The sequence below is a fragment of the Stigmatopora argus genome, chromosome 10 (assembly GCF_051989625.1).
Source record: "Stigmatopora argus isolate UIUO_Sarg chromosome 10, RoL_Sarg_1.0, whole genome shotgun sequence".
Classification (NCBI taxonomy): domain Eukaryota; kingdom Metazoa; phylum Chordata; class Actinopteri; order Syngnathiformes; family Syngnathidae; genus Stigmatopora; species Stigmatopora argus.
The window spans coordinates 9,885,147-9,903,231 of NC_135396.1; the positions used below are offsets into that span (position 1 = coordinate 9,885,147).

Here is an 18,085-nt window from a genome sequence, read left to right on the forward strand (position 1 = left end):
ACAATTTCCCCATTATTTTTGATTGTTTTGACTGAAACGTTTTACTCGATTTACGTCTGGTACTGATGATTTCCTACGCTTCAGGTCTGTCGTAAAGCGAGGACTTCCCCGTTCGTAGAGGGAGCGCGCGTTTGAGCCGTGGCGCGTCGTTTTGTAGGTGCGGCTTCCTGCTGGGGCCACGCCCCCTCTTGCCCTCCGCACGCCGGCTGCGTGCGTGAGTGCATGAAGGGGAAGACGACGCGTGAACTTGAACGCAGCCTTGTCAGTCCAATCCACGCAGGGGAGGAGACGACACACACGCGTGCGCGAGGAGGCCCGTCCGTCTTATCACCCAGCGAGCACCTGGACAGAACCGGCTCCTTGGTCCAGCCACTTCTTATTCTCGCTTTTCTTGTTGTTGTTCTTGTAGTTTTTGTGCGAGAAGGAAGCGCGGAGGCATCGACGCGATGTCCAGGCGCAAACTTGGCAGCAGACCGCAGCACCTGAGTGCCATTCACGGTAAGAAAAACAAAACAAAACAAGCACACACGGTGGGCCGGGTAGAAGAAAAAAAGAAAATAAGAATGAAAGAAAAAGGAAAGAAAGGATAGAAAAAAAGAAAGAGAGGGGAAATTGTTAAGCGCCCCTTCGGTTCTGGGTTTAGGTTTCATTGACTGATCAAGTGATGCGTTTGATGACACTTTTTCCTGGGTTTATGTTGCGTTTGCGATACATTTGCTGACACTTTTTCCTGCGATAGGGCTTTCCCCTAACAAATAGTATTTTCTCGAAAAGTTGTGACTTAACTCATTTCTTGCCGTTGACAGTGATACTCGTTTAATTCAGGTGCGCAAACTACTTTGAATTCTCATCTTTCGTCACCATTGACGGCCCTAGACGTCCAATCCAATTTGCGTGCTAACCTCTCCCAGTCAAAATGGATTGGTCGTCCACCACCGTCAAAGGCAGCTAAATTTTTATATATTTTTTTCTTTTGAATCAGAACATGATTCCAAATAGGTCAACGTGGCACAATTAGCGCATGTGTTATATGACCACAGTGTCTTGCCCGCCTCAAGTGCGTGTGTGCGGCCGCTCCTTGCAAGTCTGCACAAACAGCCACAGCTCTGAAACAGGAAAGGTGACATTTTTGAGTAACAACTGGCGAGATGAAGCTCCGCACTGTACTGTCTGTACCTGTCCTGCGCTCTATTCTGTCACGGTCCATGCTTGGCGCTGGTCCAAGCGCAAAGGTGTGCCCATGACCGCCGTTGAGCAACCGGACCCAGCCAGGGGCCTCTTTGGTTTAAAAAAAATGTGGCCCTGAAAGTGCTATCTCAATAGAAATGTGTCTGGGTGTTGCTGAAAAGTATAATAGATGTGCTTTTTTTGCCATTTTGGAAATAACTGGCTGCTATTAACGGCGGAAGACGTCCAATCTACTTGAAATGGGAGAAATGGCAGCGAATATTTGCTGATAAATGGCCACACACTTTCGGTAATCAAGTTTTTTAAACTTGGGTTGAGCTGCGTCTCGTCTTGATGGAATATTGATCAAGTTGACTAGTGTTTGGACTTAGACCACTGTAGTTAAATCTTGTGGTAGACATGAACCATATTTATTCACTGAAAACCAGAGTAGGCCAACTCTGTTTTGCCACTTTTGAAACATTACATTGAAATGAATTGAGAAAAGTCTCATTTCCAATACATGCTGTTTTATAGCTAGACTTAATTTCAATTTCGACATATATGCTGTTATTGCACACATCTTGACCACACTGGTATCCTTCGCATCTTCTTTTAACCCTTAAAAAATAGCAACAACCATTTTTTTTTTCCTTCTCGGACTGCTTTACTTCCTGCCACTCTTTTGGCCTGGTTTCAAAGTTCTCTCGTCTCGCTCTAACCACATGTGTCAGGTATGAGGTCACATGTCACATTTGTGAGCTTCAAACACGCACACACACACGTAGGAAGGCGGGCAGACCGGGCCGCTCTTATCTTACAACTTCGGTCATTTTCCCCCCCTCCTCCTTTTTATTGCATTCCGCTTCCTGTTGAGAAACGCACTGCGGTATGTATGAGTCTTCAGGCATGAATACGATGAATCAAATAAGGGTCCACAAGCCTTTTAAAATCTCATCTCACCGCTTCATCCTCATTAGTGGGGTGCTGGAGCCAATCCCAGCTGTCTCTGGGCCAGAGGCGTGGGACACCCTGAATAGGTGGCCAGCCAATCGCAGGGCACAAGGAGACAGGCAACCATGCACACTCAAACCATACCTAGGGGCAATTTAGAGTGTCTAATCAGCCTACCACGCATGTTTTTGAAATGTGGGAGGAAACCGGAGTACCCGGAGAAAACCCACGCAGGCCTGGGGAGAACATGCAAACTCCACACAGGTGGACGTGACCTAGATTTGAACCAAGGACCTCAGAGCTGTGAGGCCGACACGCTAACCACTCGCGCCACTGGGCCATCCTATTTTAAAATGTGATGCAAAAATATGTATCACCTGTATGACTCCGTTAAGGGAAAAAAATCTTGCTCTCTCAAGCCTTTATGGGAACTCATTGGCTGCCATTGATGGTGTTAGATGTCAAATCCCTTTTGAAAACCCAGTCAAAACGGATTAGACTGGATTAGGATTTAGATTTAAAATGCGACTCCACTTACAAAAAAAAACAAATTGGGAAACCACTTCTGGAACGAGTTCATTTTGTAAGTCGAGGTACCACTAGTATATGCTGAGAAACATTCTATTTTTCAAAATGGTTGTCCACCTCTAATCTAGAGGATGTCATACGTTATTTGAGGTGAACGAGGTGATGCGAACCCCCCCTTTCCGTGGTCTTTTGAGCGAGCTGCTCACTTCTGGGTCGCTTAAAGGAAGTGGTCAGTGGCCTGTGAGCAGTTTTGCCTCATTGTGACGCTTCTTTTGACTGACACAAGGGCTTGAAATCAGCGACAATGCTCCGCGTGCGTGTGTGTGTTGCTTAACACACTTGACACCTGCTATTGAATTTAATTTAATTGCTCAATTCTATTCGGTATGTCTAGTTTTGACGGATATTGTCAGAGCAGTAATCAGGGCACAATGTGTTTTTATTGTTGAGGGATCATTTCCTCATTGGTTGCCACAAACGCTGATAGACGTCTGATCCATTTTGACTGGGAGGGATGACAGCGATCATTTCAGTCATGGGTTTTGTGAAGAAAAAAAACATTGAATTTTACAAAGAGCATCAAGCGTTGAGTAATTGTAGAGGTGGTGGAGAGCCGGTTTGACTCATTTTGTCGGAAAAACGGCAGTCATGCAGTACTAAAAAAACGTTATTAGATTCAGAATGATAGGCGAACACCTTGCTGAATATGATTTGACAGCGTTAACGGTCAATGAACTATTCCAAGAAAAAAATTGGTTGGAAGGGTTTTAAATAAGAATATTTCAACTGAATAAAAAATACTTTTTTAAAATTTATTTTAATTTAATCAAATAATTTATTCTATTTATATATTTAAACATGTTTTGTCAACCTTTGCTGTGCCCTTGATAGTATTCATTTATGGTAGATAGGATTCCTAAAATTCAATTCAAAATGTTTTGACTATTTGATGACTTTATATTTGGAATTATTTCCATAATCCTTTATAAATATTATTTTTATGTGAAAAAATATTTTAACCATGTAAAACGATTATCTTATTTGCTTATACTCTTAAATTTCATTTATTGTATTTTTAAAGCTTTGATTAGTGATTTATTTTCCAAAACAACAACAAACCCACATCCAAATTGTTCATCTGTGACAGCAGCAGAAATGTATTCAAGTAAAGGAAGTGGCCAAATTTCTTATATATAGCGTACGTCTCGTAAAATTGCATTTCCGTATTTTTTAGAATCTCCTGACCCAACGGACGGAAGCGTACCCGCGGCGCAGGACTACCGCGCAGCCCCGTACATCCTGACGCCCGATGAGGGCGGCGACCTCTTGACCTGCGGCCAGTGCAGCCGGGCCTTTCCCCTGGCGCACATCCTGGCCTTCATCCAACACAAACAGGGCGGATGTCTCCCACGAAACCAAGTCGCCCGCGCCGCGCCCCCCTCACCTGCCCACCGAGCCCCACGCTACCATAGCGCCACGGCCCTCATCGAGCTGAGAAGAGAGGAGGAGGCGTCGGATAGGGAACGAGGCTGGGGGGTGGAGCTCGGCGTGAAGGTGGAGCCTGGCAACGCAGGTGAGTCCTAGCGAACGAAGAAAAAGGCAGCCCGCTAATGAGCCGGGCTGTTTTTTTTGTTTTTTTTACTTCAACGACCCCCGCTACCGGGTCCAGCTCATTAAGTAGCCGTTGCCATTAGCAGTTTTCGGCGAAGTAGTGATGCAAAAGCTAATTGTTCGGAAAGCAATGGTGTCAGGAGGCTTTCCTGAGGTCCCCTAGGGGCCCTTCGCCACCGCTTTGAGCACCTGAGCTCCGTGTCCACCCCCCCCGCTAGCCACCAATCCCATGCCTGCTTGTCTCTGAGGTGACCAGGTAAACATGCTCCGACTCTTGGGAACGCATGCTGTCGTGTTAGCGCAAAAAGAGCTCAAGAGAGGATGTATGTTATAGGGGTCATTTCAGAATTGGAGGGTGTTTAACATCCCAGATTCAGATAGAAAATATTAAAACTAGTATATTTGCTTGTCCGGTGAGCATATCTAACAAAAAAAAAAAACAAAGAATGCGTGAAAATATTATAAGTATTATTTTTTTAATTACTTATTACAAAGATGATAGAGCTCCTATTCAGTCCAAATGATTTACACGTCTATATAATGTCGCTGACACAGGATCCAAACAAATAGGTTTTTAGGGACGTTTTCGCCCATGTTGTTTTTCCGGTAAGTTTGGTCCAAACGCTGATATGAATCTCAAACAGGTTTTATAATTGGCTTCCTAGCTTGGAGAAATTACTCGAAGAGGTTGCTCTGTTAGTGTAATTAGGTTTTGATGGAAACAAAATGTAAACTGGTCCAGTGACTTGAAAATTCAAGCGGGCACAGCATTTTACGTGTTGTCGAAAGCTGCGTCGTGTGCGCACATGTTAGAAGTTCCTTCCTTTGTGCAACATTCACGGAGGGGGCCGGTGGGGAAATGGCGTGTGCACTATTTCCGTCCATCTTCATTTCTTGTGTTTTTTTTTTCTCTCAGAACAGTCAAAACGGTACATAATGATACAAAGTACTATGCACGAACCTGTCTTGTTTTTGATAGACAATGAATATGGTATTTATGTCTGTCTCTTTTACTAGAATGGGATCAGATTGCATAAATTAAGCATTAACATCGAAACTACAGCCCATGGCCAACTCAGTCCCACTGTCCAGTTTTTATTGGCCTGCAAGAAATTATGAAAATATCATTGCATATGGCCCCCACAAGAAGCTTAATTCAGCACCCCTAAGAAAAATAGTCAATAGCTCTATATAAAGGGTGAACAGGTCTTAAATACCAATCATGACATAATGGATAAACCAAAATAAGCCCTTGTTGTTTAGATGATCAATAAAATGACATGGTCAGGGCCAGGCATTTTTTTGGGCGTGCAAGCTCCCATTCACGGAAACCTTTGGCTCGAAGCGTCTCCAGCCGTTTTGAGTGAAAGTGAGAAAACAGTTATCCCGCAAACACACGCGGCCGTCTTTTCTCTCTCTCTCTCTCTCTCTCCACAGCCGAGACGCTCGCTCGTGCGCGTGCGTGCCTGCGCTGCCTTAGAGTGGGGATGGATTACTGAAGAGCCATGTGCATCTGTCTCGTTCCTCTTTATTTATTCTCCTTGTTTGTTTTTTTTGAAATTTTATTTTATTCATCTCCCCATCCCTCCCCTTCCTCCTCCGTCTTCAGCACACTTTTGCTTCTCGCCCTCTTTCAATTTCTCGCCTCCCCTCTCCGTCTCGGACTCCCGAGGGAGAAGAGATTCTGCCTGCTGCTCGTTAGTGCTCCCAGCCAATCTGCATTTTTAATTAGTAGTTATTGCTTCTGCTTAATATTCAAGTGCTACCCCAGGCCAAATGGGAATCCTTACACACAAAAAAAGAGAGAGAGAGTGGCGAGCCATGGGCAGGGTATTGTGTTTCACTGCGGGACCGCCAGACAAAAGCCACCATGGAACACCTCCCCAACCCGCTCCATCCCCCCCCACTGCTGCCGCCCCCTCAGGGGTAGATTTGGGGGCGGAGGGCTTGGAGGATGGGTCTCAAGCACAATCCAAAGGGGTGACATATTTTCACGCTGTCCTCCCCTCCCTTGCGCTACTTTCTAATCTTTTTATCTCATTTTCTTTTTTATCTCTTGAGTCCTGACCTACCTATCTTCCTCTTCCTGCGCTCACCCGATATTTTTTTTGGTATTTTTTTTCTTCTTCTCCCATCTTAACTTTCGCCCGCTCCCTCCTCGGGCGAGGTTAAAGGACAGAAACGGCGCACGAAGGGGAAAAGAGCGCGCAAAGAAACAGCAGAACAGTTGCTCTCTTTTTCATCTCTCTCCTCCTCCCCTCCAGTAAAATACAGAAGGATTTGACTTGAGGAAACATGAAAGAGGCTTATAGCAGTCAGCTTTGAACCTCTCCGACAAAAAGAAAATGGAAAAATAGAACACTTTCTCCCCCCCCCCTTCTCAATTCGGAGATCGTCTCTCCAGTGTTGATTAATGCAGAAAAGGCCTCATTTGTCAAGCGGGCTGAGTCAGTGGCTCATTTGCATAAAGCATTGGTTTTCAACGTTCTGCTAATTAGCAATTTGCAGCTTAATTGGAAAGTAGCTTCTCGCTTAGGAGACAAAGCTATCCACGTATAAAAATATCTGCAGGAAAAAGGCATTCTTGGAAGATGTCCACTGTTTTTTCTGTACATACAAACACTACATGTATGTGTAAAATACAATGATTACAAGCACTAATGTGCTACTACAGGCTGAAGACTGTGACGTAGAGCACACACGCCCTCTATTGGAGAACTGTAGAAACACGTAGCTCTCCTCTATCATCGTCGATGGCAGCCAACGGGTTAATTGGTCCGTGAACATGAGCTAAATCAAAACCACGCTCTCCTACAAGGTTCCATTTCCACGAGACACGAAAAGAAATTTCTTCATCCTTTGGGTTTTGACAAAAGTGTGTCACAGACATATTCAGACGCCAGGGAACTGTTTGAAATAGCCGTTAAAAAACAAAAAGCAAAATATGACTCTGGAAATAATTTAGTACCACTGCACTTTGGTTAACTCACTAACAAGTCGTGTTTATGTGTTTTCCAGGGTCCGGGGAGCCCTCCTATTTCACCTGCCAGCAGTGCGAATGCGTCTTTCCCTCTGCCTGGGCTTTGCTAAAACACGCCCAGCACGCGCATTCCTTCAGCATCTACCAGGAGGATGAAGATGAAGACGAAGAGGACTTGGGGCCGAGAGGAGTCCTGAAAGGGAACCGAGCTGTCGCCGCCACCCTGGACCCTCGCCATTTGGGCCAAGCGCTCGCCTCGGCTTTCCGGCCCTCCACCTCACGACCGGCTCGTGCCCCCGCGGCTCCTTCCGCCGCGTCACATGACGCCCTCCAGGCTCTCAACTTCTCCGAGCGTCTGAGGGTGCTCGCCGTGGGCAACAACAACCCCGTCGGCGGCTCGGCCCCGTCCCTGTCCTCCTCCCCGCCGGCGGCGTCGCCTTTTCCTCATGCGGGAGTCCTTCAGCCCGGGTTCCTCTGCGAGTTGTGCGACCACAGCTTCCAGTCCCCCCGCGCCCTCTCCGCCCACCGTCGGACTCACGCGTGCGAGAAGCCATATCACTGCGGGGTCTGCAGCCAGGCCTTCTCCCAGAGTGGTCTCCTGGCCCGTCACATCAGGGGGCACCACAGGGAGAGCGGGTACGACGCAGTAGATATGGTGGTGGTGGATGCCACCCGGGGGAGGTTCCAAATGCACCCGGGGAAGGCGGCGACGGATGTCAGAGCGCACGCCCCCTTGGAGTCGGACCCCAAACTTCCCGCCGTGGCTTCGGGTCTGATGCTGCTTCCCTCACAGATCCGACCTCCGGACAGAGAGCTGTTGAGGTTCTACCAAAGCCGAAGGGACTGCGGCGAAGAAGACGGCGAGGCGCGGGGGGAGCCCCGGCGCGCCTCTCCCTGCGCCAGCCCGTCCGAGGGCTCGCTGGAGAGCGGCGAGACGGGCGGCAGCGGCGAAAGCGGCATCGCTAGCGGTAACTGCACGCCCAAGCGGACGGAGATCAGCGAGCGTTCGGAGATGGTGGACTTTGGCTCGGCCCAGGTCAGCGACGCGGTGCAGGAGTGGCAGCGGGAAAACGAGCGGCGGGGCGGGGTAGGTTCCGACGTCACGTCCGGCTCCGCCGCCAAGAAGAAGAAGGACGAGGCCTGCGAGTACTGCGGCAAACAGTTCCGCAACAGCAGCAACCTGACGGTGCACCGTCGCAGCCACACGGGGGAGCGGCCGTACCGCTGCGGCCTGTGCAGCTACGCCTGCGCCCAGAGCTCCAAGCTGACGCGGCACATGAAGACGCACGGCGCCCAGGGAGCCAAGGCGCCCTTTTTGTGCCAGCTGTGCGCCGTGCCTTTCACCGTCTACGCCACCCTGGAGAAGCACCTAAAGAAGGTGCACGGCCTCAGCCACGCCAGCGTAGGCGCCTACGCCCAGGTCAGCGCCAACGACGCTTTGGCCGCCGCCAAAGACGAAGAAGCGGCCGTGGTCGTGAAGACGGAGGAGGAAGAAGCCAGTCTCGATCAGATGGCCGACGTGGCAAAGTTAGGAGGACTCAACCTGGAGGGCGGCGCAGAAGGCCTCGCGGCTTTGAGTCCTCCCTTAGAGCCAGCGTTCAAACTAAACCGTGTGCAGAATTGAACCGACCGACCCTTCAGTCACTCACTCCTCTTGACCCAACAGGAGTCGAAAAAAAGTAGCAGAACTGGAGCCGTCGTATCCCAAATAAACAATTTCAAAGCCACGGACTGAGAAAGTGCCTACACGTGAGCAACGCACAGAACAAAACGGTGACATTGGACAGGGACATTACCAGCGCTGCAGAACAGGAAGTGAACCTCAACAGTCCACGCCAACACAGGAAACCCCATCACCGCCTCGCAGGTGCTGCGAAGGCGCCATTTGCGGCTCTCCGGCGTGACCCGCCGGACGCGCGACTGACACGCCAGAGAGAAATGAACGACTATAACCGAAAAAAAATTCTAGCGAGGGTCTTTTTACATTCTGCCTGTGCAGCGCGTCCACTTTCTTCGCCGTGTTTACAGGCCTTGCGGGGAACCGGAGAGGTTACACGCCTGACTCCTCGTGACAAATGTGAATAGACTTAGTTTTTTTTTTCTTGTGTGTGAGCTTTTACAGGATTTCTTTCTATGCAGCAAAAGTGTCGTTCTCTTCGCCATGCGTGTGAAACGGGTGTCTTTTAACTTTGCGTTCTTGTTTACATTTGTGAAATGTCCCACTGTTCGGAGCCTGTGCATGTTTTGCAGCTCTTGTTTCCTGTTCCTGCGTATTTTTAAAAAGAATAGTTCGTAATTTATAAACATTGCACCTTGGTGGTTGAGAGAGTGGTGAGAGGCGCACTTGATTGATGGAGCACTTGCTTACGTGTGTGTGTGTGTGTGTGTATTTTGATGTGTGTGTGCAACGTCACTTATCCTTCAACTGTGTCCTGTGACCGTGTGTGTTCACAACTCAAAACACATTTGTCCTTTTGTGTGTGTGTCTGTGCCTGTGTACTGTCAATCCATATCAGGGACCAAAAGAAACCATGCGCGTTATGTCAAAGCAGTGTAACTGTTCAGGGATGATATTTTGTACATAGATTGACAATCTTGCCGTTATTGTTATTCTTATTATATTCTTATTTCCTGTTGCTGTTACATGCCCACAACCTCTCCTGTTGATTGTTTTTTTATTTTTAGGCTCAACACTTGCCTGTCTGACACTGTTTTATAACCTTGTCTTGCAGAGCCTCAATAAAGAGCTGAGGTGTATTTTTTGCAGTGTTGTGTCTAATTTTATCTGTTTTGTCTGTTTGTCAGGCATTGGGAATACAAAACCTTGTGACCTTAAAAACCCTGCTGAAGTTTGCTGCAAGTCTGAATAGAAATACACTGAAATTGTATTTATAATGCATAAAGCAATCTTTTTTTTTTCAAAATTCCAACTTTTCTAGTTTTACTCAAGTGACCTATTTTGGCATGATCGACAATCTTAATCGACAAACAAGAAAGTTCCCTTCGTTCAAAACAGGAAGTGGCCTGCTACTAAAATGTCAACGGACTTTAAATGGACTAGTACCTAAAAAAGAAACTCCAATAACACAGCTGATTTTTTTTCACATGTATTTATTTTCAGTTTCTACTATTTGAGTCTTTCGATAGTTAATTAGCTAATTAGTTAAATAGCTCGACTCATTTGAAGTTGTAATGTATTTTTGAGAACGCGGAAGTAGTCTGCTATTGGCTAGCAAGCTGTGCTCCAAACAAAGGTAAAATTTGAGATGTAGTACTTTTTGCCAACCAGGAATTAGCGTGCTAACAGCTAGCTTGCTGAGCCGCAAAGACACAGTGGCCCTCCAATATTTCTTTCAACCTTTGTTGACTTTTTAACTTATTGCTATTTGAGTCACTATAATAGTTATTTCCCAGCATCTCAATTGGTTTGAAGTCACGTTTTTGAGAACCAGGAAGTAGCGTGCTAACAGCTAGCAAGCAGAGCTACAAACAAAGACAAAGTGGGCCTCCAATATTTTTTCCAGCTTTTGTTGACTGTTTAACTTCTTTGTTCTTCTCGGCGCTGTTCTCGTTTACATTTTTCTTATTCTGGCGTGCAGTTTGGGACCCGTAACAAAGCTTTTGAAAGTATTTTTAAGCGCCCCCTCTCTCGGTGGTGTTTTCTCAGTCAACGCGGGCTGTTTTCTCTCTGAGGAACCGAGTCAGTGCTGACTTATTAATTTTTAATGTAAGCGTTTGGGTTAGGGACCCTCGCTCGTTGTTTACATCCTTGTGATGTTCCCGTCTTTGTCTCGAGATGTTGTCATGCATTTCTAGTGGCCCGTGCGTGTGTGTGTGAGTGTGTGTCTGTGTGTGTGAGTGAGTGTTTGATGGCTGCTGCTGATGGGACGCGGCCGGCGAAGAATTCTCAGGATGCAAAATTGGGGAGGGGGCTCGGGGGTGCCGGGGCAGTTTGGTTATTGTTTGCGGGCATGTTGGGAGGCAGAACAGGGTGAATGGGGAGTGTCGAGGGGTTGGGATAATTGCTGACTCTATTTTAAGGACATAAAAACCTCTGCAACAGCATCTCGGGCCTGCACCCCTCCCTTCTTCTCATCAAAATGAACTTCTATGATCCCTCTAGCTCATTAACAGCAGGTCTTTTAATGAGCTTTCAACAAGGTGGGGGCTGGGAAGACGAGGACCAGTGCTGTTTAGTTGGGGGGGGGGGGTTGAGTTATTGCACCAGATGTACACACGCCCACTCGTACCAATTACCATTGTGTTATGGAGAATAAAGTGGAAATGAAGACAGAAGCTCGCGCTTTATACTCCGATGAGTCAGTTTTTCCCATTTTTTGCTCCACAGAGACAGAAAAAGAGAAGAGGGAGGGTGTGGTCATATCCAGGTGACAGGTAACATCCTCCACATCTCCCTCCGGTAAACTCTGCCCACCCTGACTGAGGCGGTGCCATATTGCACTGCTACGGGCCCAATTATGTAAGGTAAAGCGATATGCGGCCTCGTAGGCCTGAACGGCGGCCGGATAACTTCTGGCGAGTCCCCAACTGTTTTTTCCCCTCTATTTACAGCGCATAAATCGTTGATGACTTCACATGTTCCGGTGGAGTCCGGCCAATTGTGAGGGTGGGACAGAGTGGACAGCCAATGGGAATGTGAGACTTGCCACAGTCAACTGGCAGGTCTTGATTCAGGTAAAGTGGACTTTGTCTTCCTTTTCTTTGTGCAGATGAACACGCCCATGGCCATAAACTGCGAAGATAGTCGTTACTTTCACGTCAGTGGGGGCAGTTTAGTATAAACACGCAACCATGAATGTTGGTAGGGAGGTCAAAATGGATGGGATGTCTAGAGCTGATAACCCTGTACGGGTTCTGCATTCAAATATTACCATGTGATATCCAACGCTGATTCTTAAGTCTCTACAACATAGGTCAACTCATATTTGAGATATGCACTTTACAAGCAACAGTTTGGGAGCGACATGACCTGCATGCTAGTTTCATAACAGGCGGTATCAAACAAAATGGGACCTGTAATGGAACCTTGTGGAACGCCACCTGACATCGTTTTAGTTTCTCACCCACGACAGCAAAGACGAGCAAAAACAGTTCGGAGAAAAAAACTTTAAGATGTCCTTTTCAGTCGCTGGAGGGAAAAACAGGGAAAATGTTGCCCCCCCTCCCCCAGGAGAAGCGACCTGATCCCACCAGCCTCATAGCAAGTCACGGTCATTACGCACTCAAGCCAAGCACATTTTTCTGGCGAGAATGGCGCGCGCCCTAATTCCGATTAAATTTAAGATGATTAAGGGTAAAACTTGCACAACAAAGGGAATGCATGAGCTGTATGTTTACTTTCCTGCGGGTCTGCCCGTGGCCGTAAGAGGCTCTCCTCCTCATGCATGAGGAGATTGTGCTTTATCATAGAAAAAGCCAATTAACCGGGAGTTTTAATTACTTTATTCTTGCGCCGCGTGGAGCCTCCAATCATCTCTGCAGGCCTCTTGTCCTGTTTACTGTCCCTGATGTGGCACACATTAAAGTTAAGGAAGGACAATATCACCAGTGAGCCCGATTCTGATAACGAGGAAGAGAAAAGACGCATTGGGGAGTACCGCAGGAATCCCTCGCAACCCTCAGTAACCGCAGATTGAAACCTGAACGCTGCAATTACACCCGCTTTTCGATTGAGAGTGAGGTGGGAATCCAAATTTTTCAATGAAAGGGCTAATATAGTCATATCTGGATTCTTATCATATATTTTTGTTTTTATTTTACAATTAGACGATAGTCTCTACTATTGTATAGATTGGCATTTTGCTAGTACTAGGTGCTAAAAAATGAAATAGCATTTAAGTGTCATTTTCTCCGAGTGTTTAGTTTTACTGGGAGGGGCAAAATAACTTTCATTCATTTGTCCCCCCTAGTCAAATTGGATTGGACATCTAGTACCATCAGTGGCAGTTAAATAAGTGTCCTGTAAGGCTTAAAAAATGTTGCTCATTTTGTGAACCATGGTGGTAAAAAAATAAAATAAAAATTAGCCTAGACCAAACTCCGTTGAAAAGTCTCAGTACTTTGTCTACCCCTATAACTCATTAGACTGCACCTGGTGACCCACCTTGACACACATTCAAGTCCACACACACCCACACCCATACACATTCACACACCCTGACACTCATATATATTCAGGTCAGTCATTTTTTTTTACACGGCCTTCCCAGAACGGAAGAAAAATGTCAGAAAACTGGATCTGAACTTGCGCCCGCGGCAGAGCCGATCACACCCCACCCCCGCACCTTGACGTGCGCAAGCCCATGTAACCGGTCAACATAGGCGCACACACGTAGGGGTCAGAGGTTTTTCCCAGCTAGCCTGCGTGGTCAGGTCAGAAGGTGGTAGTTTGATCTTGTGACAGCAGAGACATTTTTTCATGTGTTGGCTGGCCCGCGGGCCTCATTTAAACTTTTAGCGCTTTATGTTTCACATACGTTAGCTGTCACATGCACAAAAAAGCACCCATTTGCGTTCCAAACTGCCACCAGAAGGTTTAACGAATGATACCCTAAAGAAGTGCTGTTTGTAGGCTAATTGCTGATTTGCAGTGTTGATTGTAAAGGCAAATGTTGGTGCTAAAGAGCAACAAAAGGTATTTTCAGTATTCCTTCTCCTCCAAACACGAGAACCTTTGTTTCTACCAAAAAGTTCTATTTTGGTTTCATCTGACCATAACACATTCTCCCAGTCCTCTTCTGGATCATCCAAATGCACTCTAGCGAAATGCAGACGGGCCTGGATGTGTACTGGCTTCAGCAGGGGGACACGTCTGGCAGTGCAGGATTTGAGTCCCTGGCGCTGCATTGTGTTACTGAGAGTAGCCTTTGTTACTGTGGTCCCAGCTCTCTGTAGGTCATTCACTAGGTCCCCCCGTGTGGTTCTGGGATTTTTGCTCACCGTTCTTGTTATCATTTTGACGCCATGGGGTGAGATCCTGCATGGAGCCCCAGATCTGGGGAGATTATCAGTGGTCTTGTATGTCTTCCATTTTCTAATAATTGCTCCCACAGTTGATTTCTTTACACCAAGCATTTTACCTGTTGCAGATTTAGTCTTCCCAGCCTAGTGCAGGTCTACAATTTTGTCTCTGGTGTCCTTTGACAGCTCTTTGGTCTTGGCCATAGTGGAGTTTGGAGTGTGAGAGACTATAGATGTGGACAGGGGTCTTTTATGGTGATCAGGGGTCTGATAATGAGTTAAAACAGATGCTATTAATACAGGTAACGAGTGGCGACCTCGTTAGACCTCATTAGAAGAAGTTAGACCTCTTTGACAGCCAGAAATCTTGCTTGTTTGTAGGTGACCAAATACTTATTTTTCACTCTAATTTGGAAATAAATTCTTTAAAAATCAAACAGTGATTTTATATATATATATATATATATATATATATATATATATATATATATATATATATATGTATATATATATATATATATATGTATATATGTATATATATACATATATATACATATATACATATATACATATATATACATACATATACATACATATATATATACATATATACTAGCCTGTTGTTTGTTGTTTTAAGTGTCCAAAAACAAATTACACAAAATAGTCCCTTACTCTATGAAGCATTAGAGGTTTTAAATTTCACATTCTATACCATTGATTTAAGATGTATTACCACCGTGGAGTTTAGTATGGTTAACTTAAAATATATAAATATATCTATCTTAGATGTCTTTAACCGTCAAAGGCAGCCACAGAGTTACGTGTCACCGGTCCTGGAACATTTCTGTCACACCTCAAAATGAAGTTCTTTGCATTATATTCAAGTCACGTGAATGTGTATAACTCACTGACGCGTGTGAGTGACGTGGCATAAAACGGGCCGGGACAAAGCCGGTTAACCAGCGGGGAGATCCAGCCGGGCCCGAAGGCTCCTGGCATCGGGGTCGTGGGATCAGAGTGGGTCACGGAGGTGTGGGAGGGTCCGCTCGGCCCTCTGACCTTTTGTCACTGAAAGCCTCTTCTAATCAGAGGTCTGAAAGAGCATACGGACACAATGGAGAGCCTATGAATGGACTTCAATGGTGACCATTAGACGGATCCGTGTCTCTATTCTTCTTGTTTGTTTAGTCCCGGTCAGTCTCACGTTAGCAGTGTAATCAGGCGTGTGATGGAGAGGCAGCGCAGCGGGAGAAGGAGCGATTGGAGATGGATATCCAGCTCAACAGCGTGAATGGCAGCCATATCAAGAGGAGGAGGGCACAGGGGATGAAGGTAATTGGTCGTCTGCTTCAAATTGGATTTGGAGCAAAGTTTGAGTGTTTGATAAGAGAGGCCCTACCTGACAACGTTCAAATCAGTGACGACGTCTGCCAGGAACTTTAGTTTGGGATCACTTTATATTACACTCTAGAGCTGTGCCAATATGATATTGTTGCCCATGAATTTAGCAGATGGCTTCTTTATTCATGTCATTTATTTACATTCATTTTTATTCCTTTTCTCCTTTAGTACTACATTGACATGATCTGTCAAGAGTGGCTGGAGTCTACTACCATCTAGTGTCAGCCACACAAAACTCACTTGCGAGCGTTTCTAACCAAAAAAGGAACTCAACAAATGAATCCAATTTTGTTATCCATATTGCAGACCTGCCATAAGCGGGGCATTACGGCGCGATCCCCCCCCCACTCAAAGCAACAAGCTATTAAAATAAGAAAATCAAATTTAACAATAGTTAGGCTAATAATTATTGTGCCCTTTTTGCATGTAATACACTTGAAAATGGAAATTGGAAAATATAGTTTTGTCAATGTGTTTCATTTTGGAAGCAAAACAAAAGTGCAAACTTTTGAGTGCACGTTTCTCTCGATAGGTAACAACCTTATCAGGATCAAAGACACTTAAAGACACTTATAGTCATTACAGCGACTGACTCCAAGTCGCTGTCGCCCCCTAGCGATCAGTATTTCTCAGTACCAGGGAGGCACTGCATGCTTGTGGACCTCTCTTTTTTTCCCCCTCTGTATTTAAACCAACAGGTAGTCAGTACTACCAAACTATCTGTAGCGAGCTGCACAAGCAAATCTACGTATCCTAAATAATATTTCAATTGTATGAGGTTATTATTGATGCTTTTTATGTGTCGCAGCTGTAGCTGTGTTAAAGCTTTTATAGCCATAGAATAGTTAGAGAGTTGGATTTATTCTGATGTAGAAATACTGAAGGCGTACATGTAAAATGCACAGATAAATAGACACAAAAATGACGACATTGTTTTCATAATAATTGGTATTAGTCTAATACCCGTTATTAAAGAAACAATGTATTTTGTGTGTGTCTATTTTTAATAGGCGTGGCCGAGGCCAGAGTTGGAGTGACCACCCCCATACTTCAAAATGGCAGATGAGCCAGGAACCAGTACGGCAGTGCGGTGCAGAGCAGCGCAGAAGTGACGATTTACTGAAGAAAGACCTGATAAACGTCTTACAGGACAATGCAGCGCATTCGGTAAGTTGTCATTTGTGGATTTCGAAGCCCCAGTTCTCATTCTAGGAGTGCTATTTGACGGCAGCATGGTCGTTAGCGTGATGTAGCTCCATGTGGTTGCAGACAGAAAAATGTTTGCAAACAAATTGGTTACATTGCGTTACCTCTATAACTCTATGTTTAAAAAGTGATCATTCCAATGTGTCTTTCAGTTCCTCAACGAGCACAGACTGCTGGGAAACATCAAGAATGTGGCCAAAACGACCAAAAAGGACCAGCTCGTCGACGCCATATCGAGCTGTTTGTCAGCAAAGTGAGTTGTTTTTAAAATACTAGTTTCTTTTCTCTCTCTCTCTCCGTGTAATAATTTAATCTCAGCGTTCAATGCTTTGCTCAATTGGCTTGTATTTCCATTATGATACATTCAAATTTTTAATGAAAACACTAACTGTTGGTTTTTAATAGCAAGAACCTGTGTGAATAACTAACACCCATAAGTGGTGTAAGAAATAAACAGTACATTTGTAGAATATATACCAGTGGTTCTTGACCTTATTGGACCTACCAAACCCTATTTTAATGTGAAATAAACTATATATATTTTTCAAATTAAAGATAAATTCCTTGCAGCACTGATTGGCCAAGCAATGTCACGTGATCATCTGCAGCCACCGACCCTTAGTGTTTGATCGAACCCAGTTTAAGAACCACTGATATATACCTTCACCCTGGGCTTGGCCGGGTCCATTTTTAGTTTTAAAATGTGCTTTTGACAAAACTCAAGTGAGACAATCATTCAACAATAGCGCAGGGGTTATTTTTGACTCAAATTTAAACATATGGTAAAATAGCCATTTTTTTCCTTGGTGTAAGAAGAGAAAAATGGAAGCAATGATGACTTTTTGGGATATTTATTTAAAACAAAAAAATAGAATGTATTTGAAAAGATTGACTGAAAAACCCATCCAGAATGAAATAACATGGGAAATGAATGTGGGTCATTTGTGCATCAAAATGGTTGAATAAGCAATTTCAAAATCACGCTTTGGTGTTTTGTAGATGTTTAAAGCCACGGAGACGGTACCTGGAGGAGGTGAAAGCTGTCAAAACCGACGAAGATCAAAGCAGAAGTTGTGGATGAGGTAGGACCTGTTACAGGTTGTTTTAGTTCTTATTTTCATGTCATGCTCACTAAACCTGCTCATTTTTGTATGTTTCTTCTCTTAAGGGTCCACCCAAGTTTATCAAATCAACGCTGAAGAGAGTTGGATTAGTTCTGAGTCTTTACCTTTACAGTGGACAAAAAGCTTACTCAGA

At 45.3% G+C, this 18,085-nt stretch overlaps 2 protein-coding genes across 5 annotated transcripts; both read left to right on the top strand.

Moving 5' to 3' along the window:
- Positions 1 to 176: 176 nt before the first annotated feature.
- Positions 177 to 9,997, top strand: znf296 (zinc finger protein 296). Its single transcript, XM_077611998.1, has 3 exons — positions 177 to 498; positions 3,884 to 4,222; positions 7,279 to 9,997. The coding sequence occupies exons 1-3, from the start codon at positions 447 to 449 to the stop codon at positions 8,862 to 8,864; spliced, it is 1,977 nt and encodes a 658-aa protein (XP_077468124.1). The 5' UTR covers positions 177 to 446; the 3' UTR covers positions 8,865 to 9,997.
- A 291-nt stretch (positions 9,998 to 10,288) lies between these two features.
- On the top strand, positions 10,289 to 18,032 carry LOC144083973 (peptidyl-prolyl cis-trans isomerase FKBP3-like). 4 transcript variants are annotated; one of them, XM_077612203.1, is made up of 7 exons: positions 10,289 to 10,494; positions 11,589 to 11,725; positions 11,813 to 11,935; positions 15,410 to 15,553; positions 16,633 to 16,789; positions 16,981 to 17,081; positions 17,828 to 18,032. In XM_077612203.1, exons 5-7 carry the CDS (start codon positions 16,685 to 16,687, stop codon positions 17,907 to 17,909), a joined length of 288 nt encoding a protein of 95 aa, XP_077468329.1. In that variant the 5' UTR covers positions 10,289 to 10,494; positions 11,589 to 11,725; positions 11,813 to 11,935; positions 15,410 to 15,553; positions 16,633 to 16,684; the 3' UTR covers positions 17,910 to 18,032. The 4 variants fall into 4 exon arrangements, with proteins under 4 accessions (XP_077468329.1, XP_077468328.1, XP_077468331.1 ...); XM_077612202.1 differs by lacking the exon at positions 10,289 to 10,494 and adding an exon at positions 10,506 to 10,740; XM_077612204.1 differs by lacking the exon at positions 10,289 to 10,494 and adding an exon at positions 10,807 to 10,967.
- The last annotated feature ends 53 nt before the right edge of the window (positions 18,033 to 18,085 follow it).